The 22828-nt window shown below is 42.3% G+C and overlaps 2 protein-coding genes across 2 annotated transcripts in view; both read right to left on the bottom strand.

Annotated features, from left to right (window-relative positions):
* Positions 1–14771, bottom strand: part of LOC123752938 (putative ammonium transporter 1) — a 42391-nt gene extending 27620 nt beyond the window's left edge. The window contains exons 1-3 of the mRNA XM_069322851.1: positions 14711–14771; positions 14476–14580; positions 14191–14338 (exon numbers count right to left, since the gene is read on the bottom strand). Coding sequence (XP_069178952.1) covers positions 14191–14338; positions 14476–14580; positions 14711–14771 — 314 coding nt within the window. The remainder of the gene's footprint in view (positions 1–14190; positions 14339–14475; positions 14581–14710) is intronic.
* Positions 14772–14773: 2 nt separating this feature from the next.
* Positions 14774–15487, bottom strand: LOC138363500 (putative ammonium transporter 1). Its single transcript, XM_069322850.1, has 3 exons — positions 15440–15487; positions 15168–15279; positions 14774–14934 (listed from the first exon to the last, which is right to left on the bottom strand). The coding sequence occupies exons 1-3, from the start codon at positions 15485–15487 to the stop codon at positions 14774–14776; spliced, it is 321 nt and encodes a 106-aa protein (XP_069178951.1).
* Between the last annotated feature and the right edge of the window lie 7341 nt (positions 15488–22828).

Below are 22828 nucleotides of genomic sequence, written 5' to 3'. Positions count from 1 at the left end.
ATTAGTCCTTATTCATTACATCTCTCACCATATAAAATATTGGCCTCTACCCCTTTTAGCCCTCTGTAACACAATGTAACGCAACGTAACGTAACGCAAATCAACTTTTTGCAGTCCAAAATGTCATTTTGAAACGGAAAGTGAGGGTTAGCCCATCTCCATTACATCTCTTACCATATAAATAATTGATGTCTACCCCTTTTAGCCCCTCTGTAACACAATGTAACACAACGTAACGTATCGCAAATCGACTTTTTGCAGTCCAAAATGTCATTTTTAAATGAAAGTATGACTTAGCACATCTCTTACCATATAATATTGACCTCTACCAGTTTTAGCCCTCTAACACAATGTAACGTAACGCAAATCAACTTTTACAGCCCAAAATGACATTTTTAAATAAAGTAGGACTTAGTCCATCTCCATTACATCTCCTTCCATATGAATATTACGGTCTACCAGTTTTAGCCCTCTGTAACACAATGTAACGTAACGGGGAAAATCAACTTTGTCGGATGTGCAAATAACATTATTGAAAATGTCATCCATGTTTAGCCATTACATCCAAACACAAGAAAAATATTACCACTTTCTTGAGAAACTTATATGTGGAGATCATATCTCCAGAGTCCACACAATAAGCCACACATCACACATCTTCTGTTTTCAAATCGCAGCTCGCATCTAATTTAATGTTATTTTTTTTTTGCAGAAACTACGTTTTTGAGAATATGCTCAATGTCGGCAATTACTATTCGTATCATCATCAATCTCCTTTCAGTCAACAAATTCACATTTCATATCGCGTGTGTAGATTAGAGAGAGAGAGAAGGCAAACATAGCTTGCAGCTAGTCAAAACTTATCATAACAGATATGATTTCACAGAGTTTCAACCTTTGCCAGTTTTTCAATGTTTTCTCTTCACTCGTGCTAAGTGAGTCAGACAAAAATGTGTCATTTCATTTCATTATTAGCCATGCAATATGCTATTAGCTAGGTAGTCAAAACACATAACAAGCATTATTTCACAGGAATTTTTTCTAGCAAATATGCTTCCTTTAAGCAGTTCAACTCATCAAACACCAGCAGCCCGCGAAATTCCCTATAGTCAATAATCATCCTTTACAGTATTTCTTGACTAAAATAGCACTCCAAAACATAAGTGGTCATTTTTATTCTCTCTGTCGCACTATAGTCAATAATTTGTTTCGCAGAGTGGCAAGTTATGCATAGTGACGAGATTTCATGGTGTGCATAGTTTAAGAGAGTTCACACTGTATTAATTACGGTCATGAATATCTTATGTTATGTTTATGAAGATCATCACTTCTTATTTTTATCCTTTTCTTGCCCCCCAGCTTTACAGTCTTCTCATATTCTTTTTCAAATAAAGTTTGCTTACTGTTTTCCAGTAGATCGGCTTCACATTACATATATTAATCAATTTTCAAATTCAGTTCAGTTTCTTTTCAATATCGCAGCGTTGCTGCCCCCATGCCCGTATCTAGTTCAAGACCTCTTATTATCAATGTCATTAATAGGGATATCATCAACCATGTATTGAATGTCTCAGACATTCAGTTAACAACGTAGTAAGTGTTTAATGAACGTGAGTATCACTTCATGTGCGCTCATTTTAGTTTAGTTTTAAGTTTTCCATCTTGAATTAATACTACTATTGGATAGCTCAGACATTCAGTTAACATCTCAGTAAGTGAAAATCTCTTCATGTGGGCTCATTTTTAGTTTAGGATAAGGTTTTTCCATCGTGAAATACTATTATCAGTAACCAGGTATTGGATGACACTACCATTCAGTTTACAACTCAGTAACTGTTTACTGAACATTGTTATCCATCCATGCAACCTCATTTTTTAGTTTTAAGTTTCTACATCGTAAAAAATAAAATATTACTATCACAAACCATGTATTGGGTGGGTCAACCATCCAGTTTACATCTCAGTAACAGTTTACTGAACATAGATATCCCTCCATGTGACCTCATTTTTAGTTTAAAGTTTCTCCATCGTAAATAAAAATAAAATATTACTATCACAAACCTTGTATTGACCAGCTCCGGCATTCAGTTTACAATTCAGTAAGTGTTTACTGAATGCAAAATCGTTACATGTGTGGTCATAAGGTTTTCTCATCGTGAAATACTATTATCAGTAACCAGGTATTGGATGACACTACCATTCAGTTTACAACTCAGTAACTGTTTACTGAACATTGTTATCCATCCATGCAACCTCATTTTTTAGTTTTAAGTTTCTACATCGTAAAAAATAAAATATTACTATCACCAGCCATGTATCGGGTAGCTCAACCATTCAGTTTACAGCTCAGTAACTATTTACTGAACATAGACATCCCTCCATGCGAGCTCATTTTTTAGTTTAAAGTTTCTCCATCGTAAAAAATAAAATATTACTATCACAAACCATGTGTTGGGTGGGTCAACCATCCAGTTTACATCTCAGTAACAGTTTACTGAACATAGATATCCCTCCATGTGACCTCATTTTTAGTTTAAAGTTTCTCCATCGTAAATAAAAATAAAATATTACTATCACAAACCTTGTATTGACCAGCTCCGACATTCAGTTTACAACTCAGTAAGTGTTTACTGAATGCAAAATCGTTACATGTGTGGTCATAAGGTTTTCTCATCGTGAAATACTATTATCAGTAACCAGGTATTGGATGACACTACCATTCAGTTTACAACTCAGTAACTCTTTACTGAACATTGTTATCCATCCATGCAACCTCATTTTTTAGTTTTTAGTTTCTACATCGTAAAAAATAAAATATTACTATCACCAGCCATGTATCGGGTATAGCTCAACCATTCAGTTTACAGCTCAGTAACTGTTTACTGAACATAGACATCCCTCCATGCGCGCTCATTTTTAGTTTAAAGTTTCTCCATCGTAAAAAATAAAATATTACTATCACAAATCATGTATTGGGTGGGTCAACCATCCAGTTTACATCTCAGTAACAGTTTACTGAACATAGATATCCCTCCATGTGACCTCATTTTTAGTTTAAAGTTTCTCCATCGTAAATAAAAATAAAATATTACTATCACAAACCTTGTATTGACCAGCTCCGGCATTCAGTTTAAAACTCAGTAAGTGTTTACTGAATGCAAAATTGTTACATGTGTGGTCATAAGGTTTTCGCATCGTGAAATACTATTATCAGTAACCAGGTATTGGATGACACTACCATTCAGTTTACAACTCAGTAACTGTTTACTGAACATTGTTATCCATCCATGCAACCTCATTTTTTAGTTTTAAGTTTCTACATCGTAACAAATAAAATATTACTATCACCAGCCATGTATCGGGTAGCTCAACCATTCAGTTTACAGCTCAGTAACTGTTTACTGAACATAGACATCCCTCCATGCGAACTCATTTTTTAGTTTAAAGTTTCTCCATCGTAAAAAATAAAATATTACTATCACAAACCATGTATTGGGTGGGTCAACCATCCAGTTTACATCTCAGTAACAGTTTACTGAACATAGATATCCCTCCATGTGACCTCATTTTTAGTTTAAAGTTTCTCCATCGTAAATAAAAATAAAATATTACTATCACAAACCTTGTATTGGCCAGCTCCGGCATTCAGTTTACAACTCAGTAAGTGTTTACTGAATGCAAAATCGCTACATGTGTGCTCATTTAGTTTAAAGTTTCTCAATCTTAAAATATTACTATCATCATCAACCATACTATCATCAACACCGTATCGGGCTGTCGGACATTCAGTTATCCACTCGGTGAGTGTTTACTGAACGTCGAAATCATTTCCTGTGTGCCCATTTTTTACTTGAACCCGTCTCCACTCCAAACCAGTCAGGACCTGCGGTGCTGACTCGGACCGCAGGTCTACTCATGTTTGAGATCTACTCAAACCACCCCTGATGATGGGGAGAGTTTGCTGCCGTCTGCGCTGAGCAGCCTCGACAACTAAGGTTACGTCCTCCTGACACTGCACCACCTCCAGAAGTAGGAGAGTGCCTGGTGGAGAATGTCATCACCTCTGTGTTTACCGGCGGCACACACCCCTGCTACAACGGCACCTTCCTCCAAGCAACAGACCAGGGGGTACAGCCTCAACTTGGTCAATGGTTTAAACTTATCCAACGAATGTATCGTTTTTTCAACTCACTACATCAACAGACCGGCAATCAGCATTGTAAACAAGACAACACACAATCTTACTACTATATTGACGGCCAGTTAACAGTTTAACAACTGAACTACGGTCACTTCCCTGAGAGACAGTGAACAGTAAAGTGTACCTAAAGGAGTGGCGTCTCCAGAAGAGCGATACAAACTACGAGACAGAAACAAGTAACTCCATCTATTGGTCTCAGGTGCCATTTTTTTTACTGAACTTACTTAACAGTGCTTGTAATACTGTGCATGTTGCAAAAGTGGTCATTGATGTTCTCGGGTTGACTTGTTTAACAGCAATTACGCAACATCCCTCGGACTGGTGTTGTGTTTTATTCATAGTGTTGAGCTCAGCTTGAGTGTAAACATTAATATATATATATATATATATAACTATAATAGAATGGGTGTAATATATATATATATATATATATATATATATATATATATATATATATATATATATATATATATATATATATATATATATATATATATATATATATATATATATATATATATATATATATATATATATATATATATATATATATATATATATATATAAAATCATTGTTCTGATATTGCATATAAATATTCAAATAAGTAAAATTTTAAGTTTTAAGTAAAATATATAAAAACACTAACTACTAGGCTACTAGGCGTTTACTAACAATGGGTGTTTGATCAATGGCTTAAGACTTTTCAGCCTTGAGAGGAGTATTAACACCTCCCCCCCCCATCTACAATAGCTCACTGATCAACTATTAAGTAAACTCTAGGGTGTATTCACCCCCCCCCCCCCTGTGTATATAACCCCCTTGCCCTTGTGTGTGTATGTTGTGTATTGATACTTGACAATATTCAAATGAGATTTACAAGATTTAGCTTTACATTCTATTATTTACAAGATTTTAAATACTAGGCTATGTATTCTCTCAAACCCAATGTACCTTCTTGTATATAAATAAATAAATAAATATATGTTGATTCTGGATGTGTGAACAATTTAGTCCTCGGTGTTGATCTTGGTATATATATAATAAATAAATTGATTTATATATTTATTTACATGTGTGTGTGTGAAGATACAACGACCCATTGTGTGGGGGAAAACAGCCTCGTGGGATTTATTGATTTATTTACAATTTATTACTTTACATTAATTTATATAGAATTTATTTCTTACATTAATTTATTTGTTTCGATTGTGGACTGTATAAGTTTATTCCCACAAATCGTTTCCTACACAAGCTGGGTGGGGGGGGGGTTATTAATGTAATAGTCTATCAATCAGAATTATCGATTGGTAGACAATTCACTACAATGTTACTAGGTGTTAAGACTACATATGCTAGTAAATACTGGGGAAGCCTTATCTGATAAGAAGGCTTCAGCATTTTGTTGGTGTAGAGTATGTGTGTAGCCCGCTAGTCACGTGGTCAAACAGCAGCAATATTAACTGCATATTGTATGGAAAGTTAGTAATGTGTCGGTTTTTCCGATACATTGCATTTCTAGCCAATTTTAGGTAGGATATTTCAATGTACGGTACTCTTATTTATTTGTATGTAAACAAAGTAATAAGGAAAATTTGAAAAATATACAAATCACTTTTTTATATTATTTTATATTGTTTTGCCTATAATAAATGCTTAACATTGTGTCTTGGCATTTCTTTAATGATATATTTGTTTTGAAATAAACTGATCTATAAACAAATGTTGTGTATGTGTTTATTCATTATCCAGGAAATGTCATCTGCAAGGTGAAATATGATATATTGTTGATAAAAGAGTTTCAAGGTCCACCATTATTTAAACAGACTTAACCATTGGAGTGCGCAGTTAATACTAATACTAATAATATAACTTGTTGCCAGAGATACTTGTTGCCAAGTCGTATTGCAGCTGTGACACTGTCTGTTAGACAACCGAGATTGTTACTCTCCCCATGCAAGTGTTTTGTTTGACACACTTCATTGTGTCAAACAACAGACCTATTGCTAGTTCATGTTTGTACTCTTTATATGATGCTGTTGGATCTTGGATTTATCCCAGCGTAGCTAGTCCGGTTTAACCTGTCATTAGAGAGATGAGACTAGGAGGGGGAGATGAGGAAGAAATGAGACTGCGAGAGAGAGATGAGTAAGAGAGTGAGAGCTAGATAAGTAAGGGAGGGAGAGATAAGTAAGGGAGGTTCAGAGAAGAATGAATCTTCTTGATTCACAAACCATATGTGTTCGCTGAAGTGATTCTTGTGGTGCTCCCACAGTGAGAGATAAGTCTTGCCCCTCCCACCAATGACAGTACGCCCCCTCCCCATGCAACACCCCGGCCCTCCCCCACCGGGGTAGAGTGCCTGGCCAGTATATAACCATGCACGACACTGACCTCAGCACCACACCAGCCCTCAGAAGCCACCGTTCACCCCTCCAGCACCTGTGGAGTCCAGGTGGGTCTGCTTAATGTCCAGGTGGGTCTACTTATAGTGTCCAGGTGAGTCTGCTTATAGTGTCCAGGTGGGTCTGCTTATAGTGTAGCTATAAGCTACTGACTCAGTAGCTACAACTGAGCTACTGAGCAAGCCTTAAAAATGGAAGGATCCCAAGGCAACTAACCGCTACCCAATGGAACATGCCCTTCCCGGAGCATCCACTTGAGCACTGGAAAATTAGGTGATCCACGCCCTGAGTCATATGAACTGTTTACCACACTAACTATGGATGTAACGGGGAGGATTTACTGGGCCCCAATCCTTAACTGTAGCCTCTGTTCATCCAGGTTGTGAATAGGTACCTGGTTGTTAAACGATTTGGCGGGTCGTATTCCAGGGAAAATTAGGATTAAGGTCCTGTCCGAAACGCTATGCGTGCTAGTGACTGTACAAAAATGTAAGAACTCTTGTTTATATAAATAAATAAAATATAAATAAATAAATAAAACATTTCACATGCGGCTCCTAATGCCCAAGGTGAATAAAATCACGTCACCCCTCCCTCTATACCCACTCATGTCTACCCTCCTCACACTTCCTCTACCTGGTCCAGTCACACTCACTATTTTTTGTTTTACCTCCCTTCACGTATAAGTATGTATACTGGTGTATAATTATCAACATGTGTGGTGAACAAGTGTATATACTCGGGTCTGTATTGTCATACAGCATATCACTCACATACTCAGATATAGCCACAACAATCCTCTACGTCCCCTCCCTCCCCCCCCTCCAAGTCACAGCTTTTGCATAGATTATGTTGTCATAAGGAATTGGTACAGTGGTTGCTTCCTGCATCCAGATACATTGTGTGGTTGCGTGTCGCGGTGGAGGTTCAGTATGGCGCCAACTGCAGCCCCGGATTCTTTGTCTGGTGTTGCCTGCGTCTTGGATCAAGTTCAAGTTCAAAAATTCAAAAAAATTCAAATGTTTATTCAGGTAAAGTACATACATACATTGATACAAATACAAATATTGATGAATTTACAAATATTGGTGATACAAATATTGATGAATTTACAGATAGAGCTAATACATACAATGCCTAAAGCCACTATTACGCAAAGCGTTTCGGGCCGCTCAGTTTCAGGTTTCGTTAAGTATGTCTATTGAAACAAGAACAAATACATTTCAAAGGGATAGAGTAGCTTAGGCTATTTCTCCCCCCCCCCCTATCCTGGATCTTTTCTCCTGAGAAGCGGCGCAGTGGAACACTTTGTTATGCGCGTGAAGATGCGCACAATATCGTACATGTTAACTAAACAGATTTCTCAATCGTAACCAATAGCTTGAACGTGGGTTATTATATGTCGTCCGGTATCATACGCTCCTACAGCTGTATTTGGTCAACTGCGTAGTCAACCCTTGAGTCATACCGAATGGTTATTATCCCTGTGGTTGTGACCTTTGAGCTGTGGTTTATGACCTGAGCAGTCATAAACTGGTATTATCCCCCACGGTAGTCAGTGATTATCAAAACAAGGCACCAAGGCGGGGGAATTATGTAGCCCCCCCCCCCAACTTAGTGACCAAGAGTCATACCTAAAATTCATTGGTAGACATTGACATTGGTAGACCTATTAAACATTGATAGACGCGTTCAATTCAACTCTTGTAACAATGCATTTCGTGTACTCTGATCCAAACTAAATTAGCAGCCTGACCTATACCCAGTATAAGCCAATATTCCTCGATACTACCTAAGTAAAATTTGACTGATATTACATAATAACTTTAGTAATCATTCAAAAAATCCCCAATGACTCAGCGAATGAAGAAATAGCTTAGCCTACTCGGCCACGGCGACCCTTGCTTACTGAAACCATGTTATACGGCTTAACTAAACCATGCCGGACGACTCAACCAAACCATGTGTGACAGCTCTGTCTAAACCCTGTGTGACAGCTCTGTCTAAACCATGTGTGACAGCTCTGTCTAAACCCTGTGTGACAGCTCTGTCTAAACCCTGTCTGACGGCTCTGTCTAAACCCTGTGTGACAGCTCTGTCTAAACCATGTGTGACAGCTCTGTCTAAACCCTGTGTGACAGCTCTGTCTAAACCATGTGTGACAGCTCTGTCTAAACCCTGTGTGACAGCTCTGTCTAAACCCTGTGTGACAGCTCTGTCTAAACCCTGTGTGACAGCTCTGTCTAAACCCTGTGTGACAGCTCTCTCTAAACCCTGTGTGACAGCTCTGTCTAAACCATGTGTGACAGCTCTGTCTAAACCATGTGTGACAGCTGTGTCTAAACCATGTCAGACGGTTCTACCCAAAACGTATGACGGACACACATCAGAAAATAATGGAAATGGTGTCACGGTCCGCCCTGAACCATTATAAAGTCGTTTACAGAAAGAGCGGCAGAGAAAGGCAGCAGAGTGAGGTGAAGGGCGAGAGGTTCACGAGCTGAAAATTGTATTTAATGCCATTTAGATAAAGTATTATGGATGATAACCTCTGGTTGAGTATAGGTTGAACAAACTGGCACTTAAATGCCTGCTTTGAATGGCTTTAGCTTAATGTTAAGCTCAGTGAAATAGTCTGGCTTTGCTAAAACAGCTTTTATTGTTATGTTGTGGGTTCGATATCTGCCCTACAAGGGGTAAAGTGCCTGGTGATGTTCAGTCTGCACACAATTGGGAATAAGTTGTATAACCAATTTTATACAGTTTAAACAATTTAAAAATAATTTAAGATTGTACTTGTGATAAGTGTTGTCATTACCACACGAGAAGTGGGCAGCTGTGTTGTGTTGGACGTGGCTGTGAGGAACCAGGTGGTGGTGCTGCAGACGAACGCAAGTCGCAGCCTACACAACACGGTTCACTGACGGATTTTAAAACACGAGAACTTACCAAACCTAACTCAACCTAACTGAACTCAACTTAGCCTAACCCAGTCTAACCTAGCCTAACACAACCTAAACAAATCCAACCTAACCTACCTTAACCCATCCTAATATAGCCAAGCCTAAACAAGTCAAACCTAACCTAGCCTAACCTAACGTAAAATTTACGTAAGTTAACGAAACCTAACCGTCCCTACGATAGCCTAAGCTAATGTATCCAAACCGAACGGTTTTGACCATCAGAAAACGGATGTTGTCGAAACGTCTTGTGGATAGACCTTGATCATATTCCTAGACCTGTCTTAAGGAGGAGAGATATAACTCAGTACCTCCAGTGCCGAGAGGCAGGATAACGAGAGGCTTTCACTACCAAACCAGTCACAGACCAGTCACAGGTTATAAGCATCACCAGAGGGGTAACGCGCATATCGTAAGATAATATTTCCAAGTGCTTCACACTAAAAACAAACGTGAAAATGCAGGCGATGAGTCACAATAACGTGGCTAAAGTAGATCATATCACTTTTTCACTTTCAAACGTGAAAAATTTAATTAACAAAAACTTGCCTTCTTCTCTTGCGCATCCGGCGGCGGGACCATCTAGGCGGTCTACGTACTCTACTTCGGTTTCTTCCGCTTTCACGGTGGTTCCTATATAGAAGGGGTGACGCCGAGGAAAATAAAGACTCGCGTCCCTACCAAAACAAAAAAAGACCACTATCTGGCGGAGGAGGTGGTTTATCTTGCCCCTCTTTGTTATGCGACTTCTGTCGACCACCTCCGGGAGCCGCCGTTTTCGTTTCTGCCGTTTTTGATTTAGTGATTAAAGAGTTTATGCGGCCCCGGAAGCAGGGGAATCGTTCCCCTACTGACATGGAGTATTTGATATGGGAGGCCTATAAGCACAAATATCCTCTGTATAAGTTTCCTGAAAAATATTCGCCTCCCGTTGAGGTTTGTTCTCCTGTCCAGTAATTTATTTTGTTTGCTATGTGTTGTGAGGTTGTATCTAGTTGTGTACTTGGATGTGCATGGGGTGCGGTTGTGTGTGTGTGGGGGGGGGGGAGCGAGTTTTTGTTCCCGGTTCCTGCATGTTCCGATGCGCGCTTGTTTGTTGAGTGTTTGTGTGGCCCTGCCACACAACACACAAGGACCACACAACACACAAGGACCACACAACACACAAGGGCCACACAACACACAAGGGCCACACAACACACAAGGGTAACACAACACACAAGGGTAACACAACACACAAGGGCCACACAACACACAAGGGCCACACAACACACAAGGGCCACACAACACACAAGGGTAACACAACACACAAGGGCCACATAACACACTGTGGCCACACAACACAACAAGGGCCACACAACACAACAAGGGCCACACAACACAAGGGCCACACAACACACGAGGGCCACATAACACACGAGGGCCACATAACACACGAGGGCCACACAATACACGAGGGCCCTGCCTGTTTTTGTTCCTATTATCATGCATTGCAGATGTACAGTTGCAGAGTGCTCCTGGCAGTATGGGTTCGAGTCACTTCTGGGGTGTGAGATATATATATATATATATATATATATATATATATATATATATATATATATATATATATATATATATATATATATATATATATATATATATATATATATATATATATATTGTGATTTTATTGGATGAACCATAGATTGGTGGGGGGGAGGAGGTTGTATTGTGGGACAGTTGCTTAATTTAGAAACTGTACTTGTGGTCGATCTCGAACCCATTGTTGATGTGACGACTTATATTGAATTTTGTAACTAGCTCATCAAGATTGTAACTTGCTTAGCTAAATGAATTGTGGGGTTCAGTCCCTGAGCCCATTATGTGCCTCTGTAACCCTTTCCACTACCACCCACAAGATGGGTATGGGGTGCATAATAAATAACCTAAACTAACTATTGTGTGATAATTATTAATTATTTATATTATTATTATAGTATTTATTATAATAATAATTATATATAATAATATTTATATATATATTATAATAATAATTGTTGTATTTAATAATTATCACTCTTCCTTCTAATTTTTCTTGAAGGAGGCCGGCCTCCGGTGAAAGAGGGTTGTGACGATCTCTGTCAGGAATCCGTAGGTGCGGGACCGGGACGTCCACCTCCCCGGGGTCGTGCGGCCCAGCTCTGCTTCAGGAGGCTGGGGTCGTTCATACCCTTGCTGGGGGTGGTTCTTCTCCGGCCCCGACCACGGCGGTCTCCGGGTTTGGAGTCCCTGTGCCTTTTTTTCACCAACTTCGAGGTCTTCCCCGGAACTCACAGTTCCTGCGACGGCGCTGGAACCAATCGCATTGGCGTTTGCCTTTCCATTGGAGACTTTCAGCGCCGAGGAGAGGGGGGACCTGCTGCCTGGGTAACAGCTTCTCCGTATTAACCTTCCTTGGCTTTATGCCCTCGTGAGGCCTCTCCAGACCAACAACCAGAGCGCAACACCATAGTCTTCTGAGACTGATGGATGCCTACTACTACTATATATTGTACCTAATAGCCAGAATGCACTACTTAGTCTACTATGCAAACCCTGGTTTGCCTAATAAGCAGAGGTTTTCTTAAAGATCTTATGAAATAATATAGCTTTCCATTATATTTTATATGATTAAACGTATTTTTAATTTGAAACTAACATAGATATACGACCAAAATTACCTAACCTATCATAACCTAAATTAACATAACTAAGAAATATTTCATGTTCTTTATTAATATGATATAGTAATATTATATTAAGAATATAATATATTATATTAAGAACTATATTATCTTAATATAATATAGTAATATTATATTAAGAACATAAGAAATGTTCTTATTAGGTTAACCAAACATAAGTCAGTAATTCGTGTACTAAATATTATATAATATTATTTGGAATAAACCAATTTGGAAAGAAATATTTGAAAATAACGAAAATCATTCTGCATTTAGGCCAAGTAGTGCGGTGCGACATATATATATATTTTCCAAGGAAGGGTGGAGAGAAGAAGTTCTATAGACTCAGACAGCCACCTTTCACCGATATATTTGGAAAGGGCCATTGATGCCGACTCCTTTTTAATGGGAGTAGAGGAGATAGACCTCGAAGTTCCCACTCTGGGCACATAGCCAACATTACTCACCCTTCAACGCTGGATGAGACTAGGTCCAAGCGTCTGGCCCCCCCCCCACCCTTGAGCAGAAAAAAACATTCTCTCTTAAATACATATATTTATTTAATTCAACATAATTGATTTGACTCAAAATGTGATATATCTCTTGTGCGACACCACAGGGTTGTTCAACAACGTGGCTACGTATCTTAACAGCAGACGGTACAGGTCCCTCAACGTCGCCCTCCTCAATGTTATATGGAAGATTGTCTCTGGTGGATGATGATTCTAGTGGATGATGTGTCTGGCGAGTGATGATTTTGGTGGGTGATGTGTCTGGTGGATGATGTGTCTGGTTGGTGATGAGTCTGGTGGATGATGTGTCTGGTGGATGATGATTTTTGGTGGGTGATGTGTCTGGTGGATGATGTGTGGTGAGTGATGTTTCTGGTGGGTGATGAGTCTGGTGGATGATGTGTCTGGTGGGTGATGATTCTGGTGGATGATGTGTCTGGTGGATGATGTCTGGCAGGTGATGTGTCTGGTGGGTGATGTCTCCGTTGGGGAAATGTCTTCACTTCATAATTCCTTTTTGTTTTCCTTACTCCTTTCAAACATGTTAAAATCATTTAAAATCATTATGTCATCTTACATCCAGTTAGGGAGTAATCCACCGCAAGTCTATAATCTTATGGGCCATCAAATCATCAAGACCAGACAACAGGAAGTAATTATTCGAGAATAGGAAACTTATTGATAGTTAAACACTTGAATACAACCCATTAAGAACAATGCAAATGTAAAAAAATGCACAATTAAAGTGCATTCGCGATGGCAGTTCTTGGAAGACTGTCGGGCGAAGGTCGACAATGAAGTATGTGGCTAGGCACATACTTCAAGTCCCTCCATACTTCATACTTCATTCCAGTCCCTACTTTAAGTCGTAAAATATGCTCGCCATCTTTCTCTGTCAACATCCTTCACCTTAACGTAATTCTTGTTAAACCTTTAGTTTATCAGGTTTCTTACTAAGTTTACCGAATAAAAAAAAATATATAATATATTTCATGTAATTAGTGCAGAAAAATAATATAAATTAATTAAGTCAATTTACCGAATCAATACAAGCAAGCTTTAATGTCGAAGAACCAACAGAGAATCTCAGAGTTTTGAGGTTTCATAAGTAATAACAAACACACATACTCTCATAAGTAATGACAAACATACACCCACTTTCATAAGTAATGACAACATACACATACTTTCATAAGTAATGACAACATACAAATACTTTCATAAGTAATGACAAATAAAAGATAATCTTAAAGCTTTGTGGTTTCGTCAAAAGCCTCATTGGTGTAACAATGAGGGTCTTGACCACGTTGATTTCTGGGTTCATCGAGGACTCGCAGATCATGGTCTCCCAGTCGGACTGTGAAGCCAGCTTCAGAGACACTATTGTTGGAGTTCAAGTGGTTAGCTACGTGGTTGTTGAGGGACACGACGGGCGAGAGGTGGGGGATGGGACTGGTCCTGCACGACTCCAGTATACAAGGTGTCCAGGGACTGGAGCTGGGTCCTGGGAATTAGTCAAACCAAATTCTTCTGGGGCAGACATGTTGGGTGGAAGATCTGGAAAATAATGGATTATATGAATAGTGGAAAATGTTGATAACAAAACTGTATGAATTTCTATGATGTATTTCATTAATATCAAATATATAAACATCACACACAAAACTTTAAAAGCAACTTAGTTGACAACTTACTTGAATTCCTCTTGTTCTCCTGAGTGTTTACGGATCCATCGTACTGGCTCTCCAGCCAAGCGTCAGCTGGGTAGGCTGGCTCCCCGTGCTTCAAGATGTCCATTCCTGGCGTATAGATATTGTTAGAGATATAGAACATATATAATGTATAATGAATGCGTTCATAACACTAAAAATATAACAATTATCAATTATATAATACAAAAGTGAAAACTTTATTATTATCTTCACTTGCCTGCAATTTCCATTTCTGGAGGCACCCTCAAGAGGCCGAGCAGCCTAAGGGAACCAAACATAACTAAACAGAGGCCACTATGGCCAGCGCCCCCACTATGTTCCAGGCGAGGACCTCCGCGCTGCCCCCGTACACAATGCCACCATCCTGGAAGAGGGCTACAGCAACCAGCCCCCACAACCCACCTCCCATGTGTACAGCCACAGCATCAAGTGGGTCGTCAACTGTGGAAGAAATATTTATTAACTTTACATCCACAACCTCAACAGTCCCAATATGCACGTACGCTTCCCAATAATATAAAATTTTATAAATATTATTATTTAAGTATATGCCATCTACAGAACATAACGTTAAAGTTAAAATATTTCAAACTCAAGTTAGATAAAACTGGCTACTTGTTGCCTTCTTGAGACAAAGTTAAGAAAACTGAGCGGTGAGAGAAGCAGTGACGTACCCTTCAACTTGGGCAGAAGGGTGTGGATGGCAAGGAACACTGATCCACCCACTGTACCAATGACACTGGCACTCCACGGCCGCACAACGTTGCACCCGGCACTGATTGACACCTGTCATGGAAACATGTCCTTAAGCATTGGATAAACAAACTCAGACATATTGCAAGTAACACCATTTTGATAAGAAATTTGTTATGTTATCATAATACTAAGTTAAGTTTAAATCAAACGTCTGTCAATGAAAATTTACAGCGAGCAGAGTCCATCATACTAGCACTAATGGACTCCCGGCCACACAGCGCAGAGCGGTACATACCATGCCAGCGAGAGAACCATTATGTCCAGTTGTGATGGTCAAGTGGATTAAGGCGTCTTGTACATACCAGTTGCGTTGCTCCTGGGAGTATGGGTTCGAGTCACTTCTGGGGTGTGAGTTTTCAGTTGCATATTGTCCTGGGGACCATTCAGGCTTGTTTGCATTTGTGTTCCTCACGTGTGCCCCAAAGAATGAGGTGATTTGGTAAAATGCTATGCCCAAGAATACTATCCGAGTGCCGGCGGTGGGGTGGTTCAAATAGCCTCGGCTATCACCTCATTATGTCCGGTCGTGATGGTCAAGTGGATTAAGGCGTCTTGTACATACCAATTGCGTTGCTCCTTGGAGTATGGGTTCGAGTCACTTCTGGGGTGTGAGTTTTCAGTTGCATATTGTCCTGGGGACCATTCAGGCTTGTTCGCATTTGTGTTCCTCACGTGTGCCCCAAAGAATGAGGTGATTTGGTAAAATGCTATGCCCAAGATTACTATCCGAGTGCCGGCGGTGGGGTGGTTCAAATAGCCTCGGCTATCACCTCATTATGTCCGGTCGTGATGGTCAAGTGGATTAAGGCATCTTGTACATACCAGTTGCGTTGCTCCTGGGAGTATGGGTTCGAGTCACTTCTGGGGTGTGAGTTTTCAGTTGCATATTGTCCTGGAGACCATTCAGGCTTGTTCGCATTTGTGTTCCTCACGTGTGCCCCAAAGAATGAGGTGATTTGGTAAAATGCTATGCCCAAGATTACTATCCGAGTGCCGGCGGTGGGGTGGTTGAAATAGCCTCGGCTATCACCTCATTATGTCCGGTCATGATGGTCAAGTGGATTAAGGCGTCTTGTACATACCAGTTGCGTTGCTCCTGGGAGTATGGGTTCGAGTCACTTCTGGGGTGTGAGTTTTCAGTTGCATATTGTCCTGGGGACCATTCAGGCTTGTTCGCATTTGTGTTCCTCACGTGTGCCCCAAAGAATGAGGTGATTTGGTAAAATGCTATGCCCAAGATTACTATCCGAGTGCCGGCGGTGAGGAGGTTCAAATAGCCTCGGCTATCACCTCATTATGTCCGGTGGTGATGGTCAAGTGGATTAAGGCGTCTTGTACATACCAGTTGGGTTGCTCCTGGGAGTATGGGTTCGAGTCACTTCTGGGGTGTGAGTTTTCAGTTGCATATTGTCCTGGGGACCATTCAGGCTTGTTTGCATTTGTGTTCTTCACGTGTGCCCCAAAGAATGAGGTGATTTGGTAAAATGCTATGCCCAAGACGTGATGGTCAAGTGGATTTAGGCGTCTTGTACATACCAGTTGCGTTGCTCCTGGGAGTCTGGGTTCGAGTCACTTCTGGGGTGTGAGTTTTCAGTTGCATATTGTCCTGGGGACCATTCAGGCTTGTTCGCATTTGTGTTCCTCACGTGTGCCCCAAATAATGAGGTTATTTGGTCAATTGCTATGCCCAAGATTACTATTCGAGTGCCGGCGGTGGGGTGGTTCAAATAGCCTCGGCTATCACCTCATTATGTCCGGTCGTGATGGTCAAGTGGATTAAGGCGTCTTGTACATACCAGTTGCGTTGCTCCTGGGAGTATGGGTTCGAGTCACTTCTGGGGTGTGAGTTTTCAGTTGCATATTGTCCTGGGGACCATTTAGGCTTGTTCGCATTTGTGTTCCTCACGAGTGCCCCAAAGAATGAGGTGATTTGGTAAAATGCTATGCCCAAGATTACTATCCGAGTTCCGGCTGTGGGGTGGTTCAAATAGCCTCGGCTATCACCTCATTATGTCCGGTCGTGATGGTCAAGTGGATTAAGGCGTCTTGTACATACCAGTTGCGTTGCTCCTGGGAGTATGGGTTCAAGTCACTTCTGGGGTGTGAGTTTTCAGTTGCATATTGTCCTGGGGACCATTCAGGCTTGTTCGCATTTGTGTTCCTCACGTGTGCCCCAAAGAATGAGGTGATTTGGTAAAATGCTATGCCCAAGATTACTATCCGAGTGCCGGCGGTGGGGTGGTTCAAATAGCCTCGGCTATCACCTCATTATGTCCGGTCGTGATGGTATAGTGGATTAAGGCGTCTTGTACATACCAGTTGCGTTGCTCCTGGGAGTATGGGTTCGAGTCACTTCTGGGGTGTGAGTTTTCAGTTGCATATTGTCCTGGGGACCATTCAGGCTTGTTCGCATTTGTGTTCCTCACGTGTGCCCCAAAGAATGAGGTGATTTGGTAAAATGCTATGCCCAAGACTACTATCCGAGTGCCGGCGGTAAGGTGGTTCAAATAGCCTCGGCTATCAACTCATTATGTCTGGTCGTGATGGTCAAGTGGATTAAGGCGTCTTGTACATACCAGTTGCGTTGCTCCTGGGAGTATGGGTTCGAGTCACTTCTGGGGTGTGAGTTTTCAGTTGCATATTGTCCTGGGGACCATTCAGGCTTGTTCGCATTTGTGTTCCTCACGTGTGCCCCAAAGAATGAGGTGATTTGGTAAAATGCTATGCCCAAGATTACTATCCGAGTGCTGGCGGTGGGGTGGTTCAAATAGCCTCGGCTATCACCTCATTACGTCCGGTCGTGATGGTCAAGTGGATTAACGCGTCTTGTACATACCAGTTGCGTTGCTCCTGGGAGTATGGGTTCGAGTCACTTCTGGGGTGTGAGTTTTCAGTTGCATATTGTCCTGGGGACCATTTAGGCTTGTTCGCATTTGTGTTCCTCACGTGTGCCCCAAAGAATGAGGTGATTTGGTAAAATGCTATGCCCAAGATTACTATCCGAGTTCCGGCTGTGGGGTGGTTCAAATAGCTTCGGCTATCACGTCATTATGTCCGGTCGTGATGGTCAAGTGGATTAAGGCGTCTTGTACATACCAGTTGCGTTGCTCCTTGGAGTATGGGTTCGAGTCACTTCTGGGGTGTGAGTTTTCAGTTGCATATTGTCCTGGGGACCATTCAGGCTTGTTCGCATTTGTGTTCCTCACGTGTGCCCCAAAGAATGAGGTGATTTGGTAAAATGCTATGCCCAAGATTACTATCCGAGTTCCGGCTGTGGGGTGGTTCAAATAGCCTCGGCTATCACCTCATTATGTCCGGTCGTGATGGTCAAGTGGATTAAGGCGTCTTGTACATACCAGTTGCGTTGCTCCTGGGAGTATGGGTTCGAGTCACTTCTGGGGTGTGAGTTTTCAGTTGCATATTGTCCTGGAGACCATTCAGGCTTGTTCGCATTTGTGTTCCTCACGTGTGCCCCAAAGAATGAGGTGATTTGGTAAAATGCTATGCCCAAGATTACTATCCGAGTGCCGGCGGTGGGGTGGTTCAAATAGCCTCGGCTATCACCTCATTATGTCCGGTCGTGATGGTCAAGTGGATTAAGGCGTCTTGTACATACCAGTTGCGTTGCTCCTGGGAGTATGGGTTCGAGTCACTTCTGGGGTGTGAGTTTTCAGTTGCATATTGTCCTGGAGACCATTCAGGCTTGTTCGCATTTGTGTTCCTCACGTGTGCCCCAAAGAATGAGGTGATTTGGTAAAATGCTATGCCCAAGATTACTATCCGAGTGCCGGCGGTGGGGTGGTTCAAATAGCCTCGGCTATCACCTCATTATGTCCGGTCTTGATGGTCAAGTGGATTAAGGCGTCTTGTACATACCAGTTGCGTTGCTCCTGGGAGTATGGGTTCGAGTCACTTCTGGGGTGTGAGTTTTCAGTTGCATATTGTCCTGGGGACCATTCAGGCTTGTTCGCATTTGTGTTCCTCACGTGTGCCCCAAAGAATGAGGTGATTTGGTAAAATGCTATGCCCAAGATTACTATCCGAGTGCCGGCGGTGAGAAGGTTCAAATAGCCTCGGCTATCACCTCATTATGTCCGGTGGTGATGGTCAAGTGGATTAAGGCGTCTTGTACATACCAGTTGGGTTGCTCCTGGGAGTATGGGTTCGAGTCACTTCTGGGGTGTGAGTTTTCAGTTGCATATTGTCCTGGGGACCATTCAGGCTTGTTTGCATTTGTGTTCTTCACGTGTGCCCCAAAGAATGAGGTGATTTGGTAAAATGCTATGCCCAAGACGTGATGGTCAAGTGGATTTAGGCGTCTTGTACATACCAGTTGCGTTGCTCCTGGGAGTCTGGGTTCGAGTCACTTCTGGGGTGTGAGTTTTCAGTTGCATATTGTCCTGGGGACCATTCAGGCTTGTTCGCATTTGTGTTCCTCACGTGTGCCCCAAATAATGAGGTTATTTGGTCAATTGCTATGCCCAATGTTACTATTCGAGTGCCGGCGGTGGGGTGGTTCAAATAGCCTCGGCTATCACCTCATTATGTCCGGTCGTGATGGTCAAGTGGATTAAGGCGTCTTGTACATACCAGTTGCGTTGCTCCTGGGAGTATGGGTTCGAGTCACTTCTGGGGTGTGAGTTTTCAGTTGCATATTATCCTGGGGACCATTTAGGCTTGTTCGCATTTGTGTTCCTCACGTGTGCCCCAAAGAATGAGGTGATTTGGTAAAATGCTATGCCCAAGATTACTATCCGAGTTCCGGCTGTGGGGTGGTTCAAATAGCCTCGGCTATCACCTCATTATGTCCGGTCGTGATGGTCAAGTGGATTAAGGCGTCTTGTACATACCAGTTGCGTTGCTCCTGGGAGTATGGGTTCGAGTCACTTCTGGGGTGTGAGTTTTCAGTTGCATATTGTCCTGGGGACCATTCAGGCTTGTTCGCATTTGTGTTCCTCACGTGTGCCCCAAAGAATGAGGTGATTTGGTAAAATGCTATGCCCAAGATTACTATCCGAGTGCCGGCGGTGGGGTGGTTCAAATAGCCTCGGCTATCACCTCATTATGTCCGGTCGTGATGGTATAGTGGATTAAGGCGTCTTGTACATACCAGTTGCGTTGCTCCTGGGAGTATGGGTTCGAGTCACTTCTGGGGTGTGAGTTTTCAGTTGCATATTGTCCTGGGGACCATTCAGGCTTGTTCGCATTTGTGTTCCTCACGTGTGCCCCAAAGAATGAGGTGATTTGGTAAAATGCTATGCCCAAGACTACTATCCGAGTGCCGGCGGTAAGGTGGTTTAAATAGCCTCGGCTATCAACTCATTATGTCTGGTCGAGATGGTCAAGTGGATTAAGGCGTCTTGTACATACCAGTTGCGTTGCTCCTGGGAGTATGGGTTCGAGTCACTTCTGGGGTGTGAGTTTTCAGTTGCATATTGTCCTGGGGACCATTCAGGCTTGTTCGCATTTGTGTTCCTCACGTGTGCCCCAAAGAATGAGGTGATTTGGTAAAATGCTATGCCCAAGATTACTATCCGAGTGCCGGCGGTGGGGTGGTTCAAATAGCCTCGGCTATCACCTCATTATGTCCGGTCGTGATGGTCAAGTGGATTAACGCGTCTTGTACATACCAGTTGCGTTGCTCCTGGGAGTATGGGTTCGAGTCACTTCTGGGGTGTGAGTTTTCAGTTGCATATTGTCCTGGGGACCATTTAGGCTTGTTCGCATTTGTGTTCCTCACGTGTGCCCCAAAGAATGAGGTGATTTGGTAAAATGCTATGCCCAAGATTACTATCCGAGTTCCGGCTGTGGGGTGGTTCAAATAGCCTCGGCTATCACCTCATTATGTCCGGTCGTGATGGTCAAGTGGATTAAGGCGTCTTGTACATACCAGTTGCGTTGCTCCTTGGAGTATGGGTTCGAGTCACTTCTGGGGTGTGAGTTTTCAGTTGCATATTGTCCTGGGGACCATTCAGGCTTGTTCGCATTTGTGTTCCTCACGTGTGCCCCAAAGAATGAGGTGATTTGGTAAAATGCTATGCCCAAGATTACTATCCGAGTGCCGGCGGTAGTGTGGTTCAAATAGCCTCGGCTATCACCTCATTATGTCCGGTCGTGATGGTATAGTGGATTAAGGTGTCTTGTACATACCAGTTGCGTTGCTCCTGGGAGTATGGGTTCGAGTCACTTCTGGGGTGTGAGTTTTCAGTTGCATATTGTCCTGGGGACCATTCAGGCTTGTTCCCATTTGTGTTCCTCACGTGTGCCCCAAAGAATGAGGTGATTTGGTAAAATGCTATGCCCAAGATTACTATCCGAGTGCCGGTGGTAAGGTGGTTCAAATAGCCTCGGCTATCACCTCATTATGTCTGGTCGTGATGGTCAAGTGGATTAAGGCGTCTTGTACATACCAGTTGCGTTGCTCCTGGGAGTATGGGTTCGAGTCACTTCTGGGGTGTGAGTTTTCAGTTGCATATTGTCCTGGGGACCATTCAGGCTTGTTTGCATTTGTGTTCTTCACGTGTGCCCCAAAGAATGAGGTGATTTGGTAAAATGCTATGCCCAAGACGTGATGGTCAAGTGGATTTAGGCGTCTTGTACATACCAGTTGCGTTGCTCCTGGGAGTCTGGGTTCGAGTCACTTCTGGGGTGTGAGTTTTCAGTTGCATATTGTCCTGGGGACCATTCAGGCTTGTTCGCATTTGTGTTCCTCACGTGTGCCCCAAATAATGAGGTTATTTGGTCAATTGCTATGCCCAAGATTACTATTCGAGTGCCGGCGGTGGGGTGGTTCAAATAGCCTCGGCTATCACCTCATTATGTCCGGTCGTGATGGTCAAGTGGATTAACGCGTCTTGTACATACCAGTTGCGTTGCTCCTGGGAGTATGGGTTCGAGTCACTTCTGGGGTGTGAGTTTTCAGTTGCATATTGTCCTGGGGACCATTTAGGCTTGTTCGCATTTGTGTTCCTCACGTGTGCCCCAAAGAATGAGGTGATTTGGTAAAATGCTATGCCCAAGATTACTATCCGAGTTCCGGCTGTGGGGTGGTTCAAATAGCCTCGGCTATCACCTCATTATGTCCGGTCGTGATGGTCAAGTGGATTAAGGCGTCTTGTACATACCAGTTGCGTTGCTCCTTGGAGTATGGGTTCGAGTCACTTCTGGGGTGTGAGTTTTCAGTTGCATATTGTCCTGGGGACCATTCAGGCTTGTTCGCATTTGTGTTCCTCACGTGTGCCCCAAAGAATGAGGTGATTTGGTAAAATGCTATGCCCAAGATTACTATCCGAGTGCCGGCGGTAGTGTGGTTCAAATAGCCTCGGCTATCACCTCATTATGTCCGGTCGTGATGGTATAGTGGATTAAGGTGTCTTGTACATACCAGTTGCGTTGCTCCTGGGAGTATGGGTTCGAGTCACTTCTGGGGTGTGAGTTTTCAGTTGCATATTGTCCTGGGGACCATTCAGGCTTGTTCCCATTTGTGTTCCTCACGTGTGCCCCAAAGAATGAGGTGATTTGGTAAAATGCTATGCCCAAGATTACTATCCGAGTGCCGGTGGTAAGGTGGTTCAAATAG

The sequence above is a fragment of the Procambarus clarkii genome, chromosome 11, assembly GCF_040958095.1.
Source record: "Procambarus clarkii isolate CNS0578487 chromosome 11, FALCON_Pclarkii_2.0, whole genome shotgun sequence".
NCBI lineage: Eukaryota > Metazoa > Arthropoda > Malacostraca > Decapoda > Cambaridae > Procambarus > Procambarus clarkii.
Note: the sequence above shows the minus strand (reverse complement) of the source record. Positions and strands in the feature narration are given on the sequence as shown.

Coding starts and splice junctions, on each gene's coding strand:
- LOC138363500 (XM_069322850.1), bottom strand. CDS start 15,487: ATGGTATGTACCGCTCTGCGCTGTGTGGCCGGGAGTCCATTAGTGCTA. Junction 15,280..15,439: donor CCGGGAGTCCATTAGTGCTA/GTATGATGGACT, acceptor TTTCCATGACAG/GTGTCAATCAGTGCCGGGTG. Junction 14,935..15,167: donor CCTTCTGCCCAAGTTGAAGG/GTACGTCACTGC, acceptor TTTCTTCCACAG/TTGACGACCCACTTGATGCT.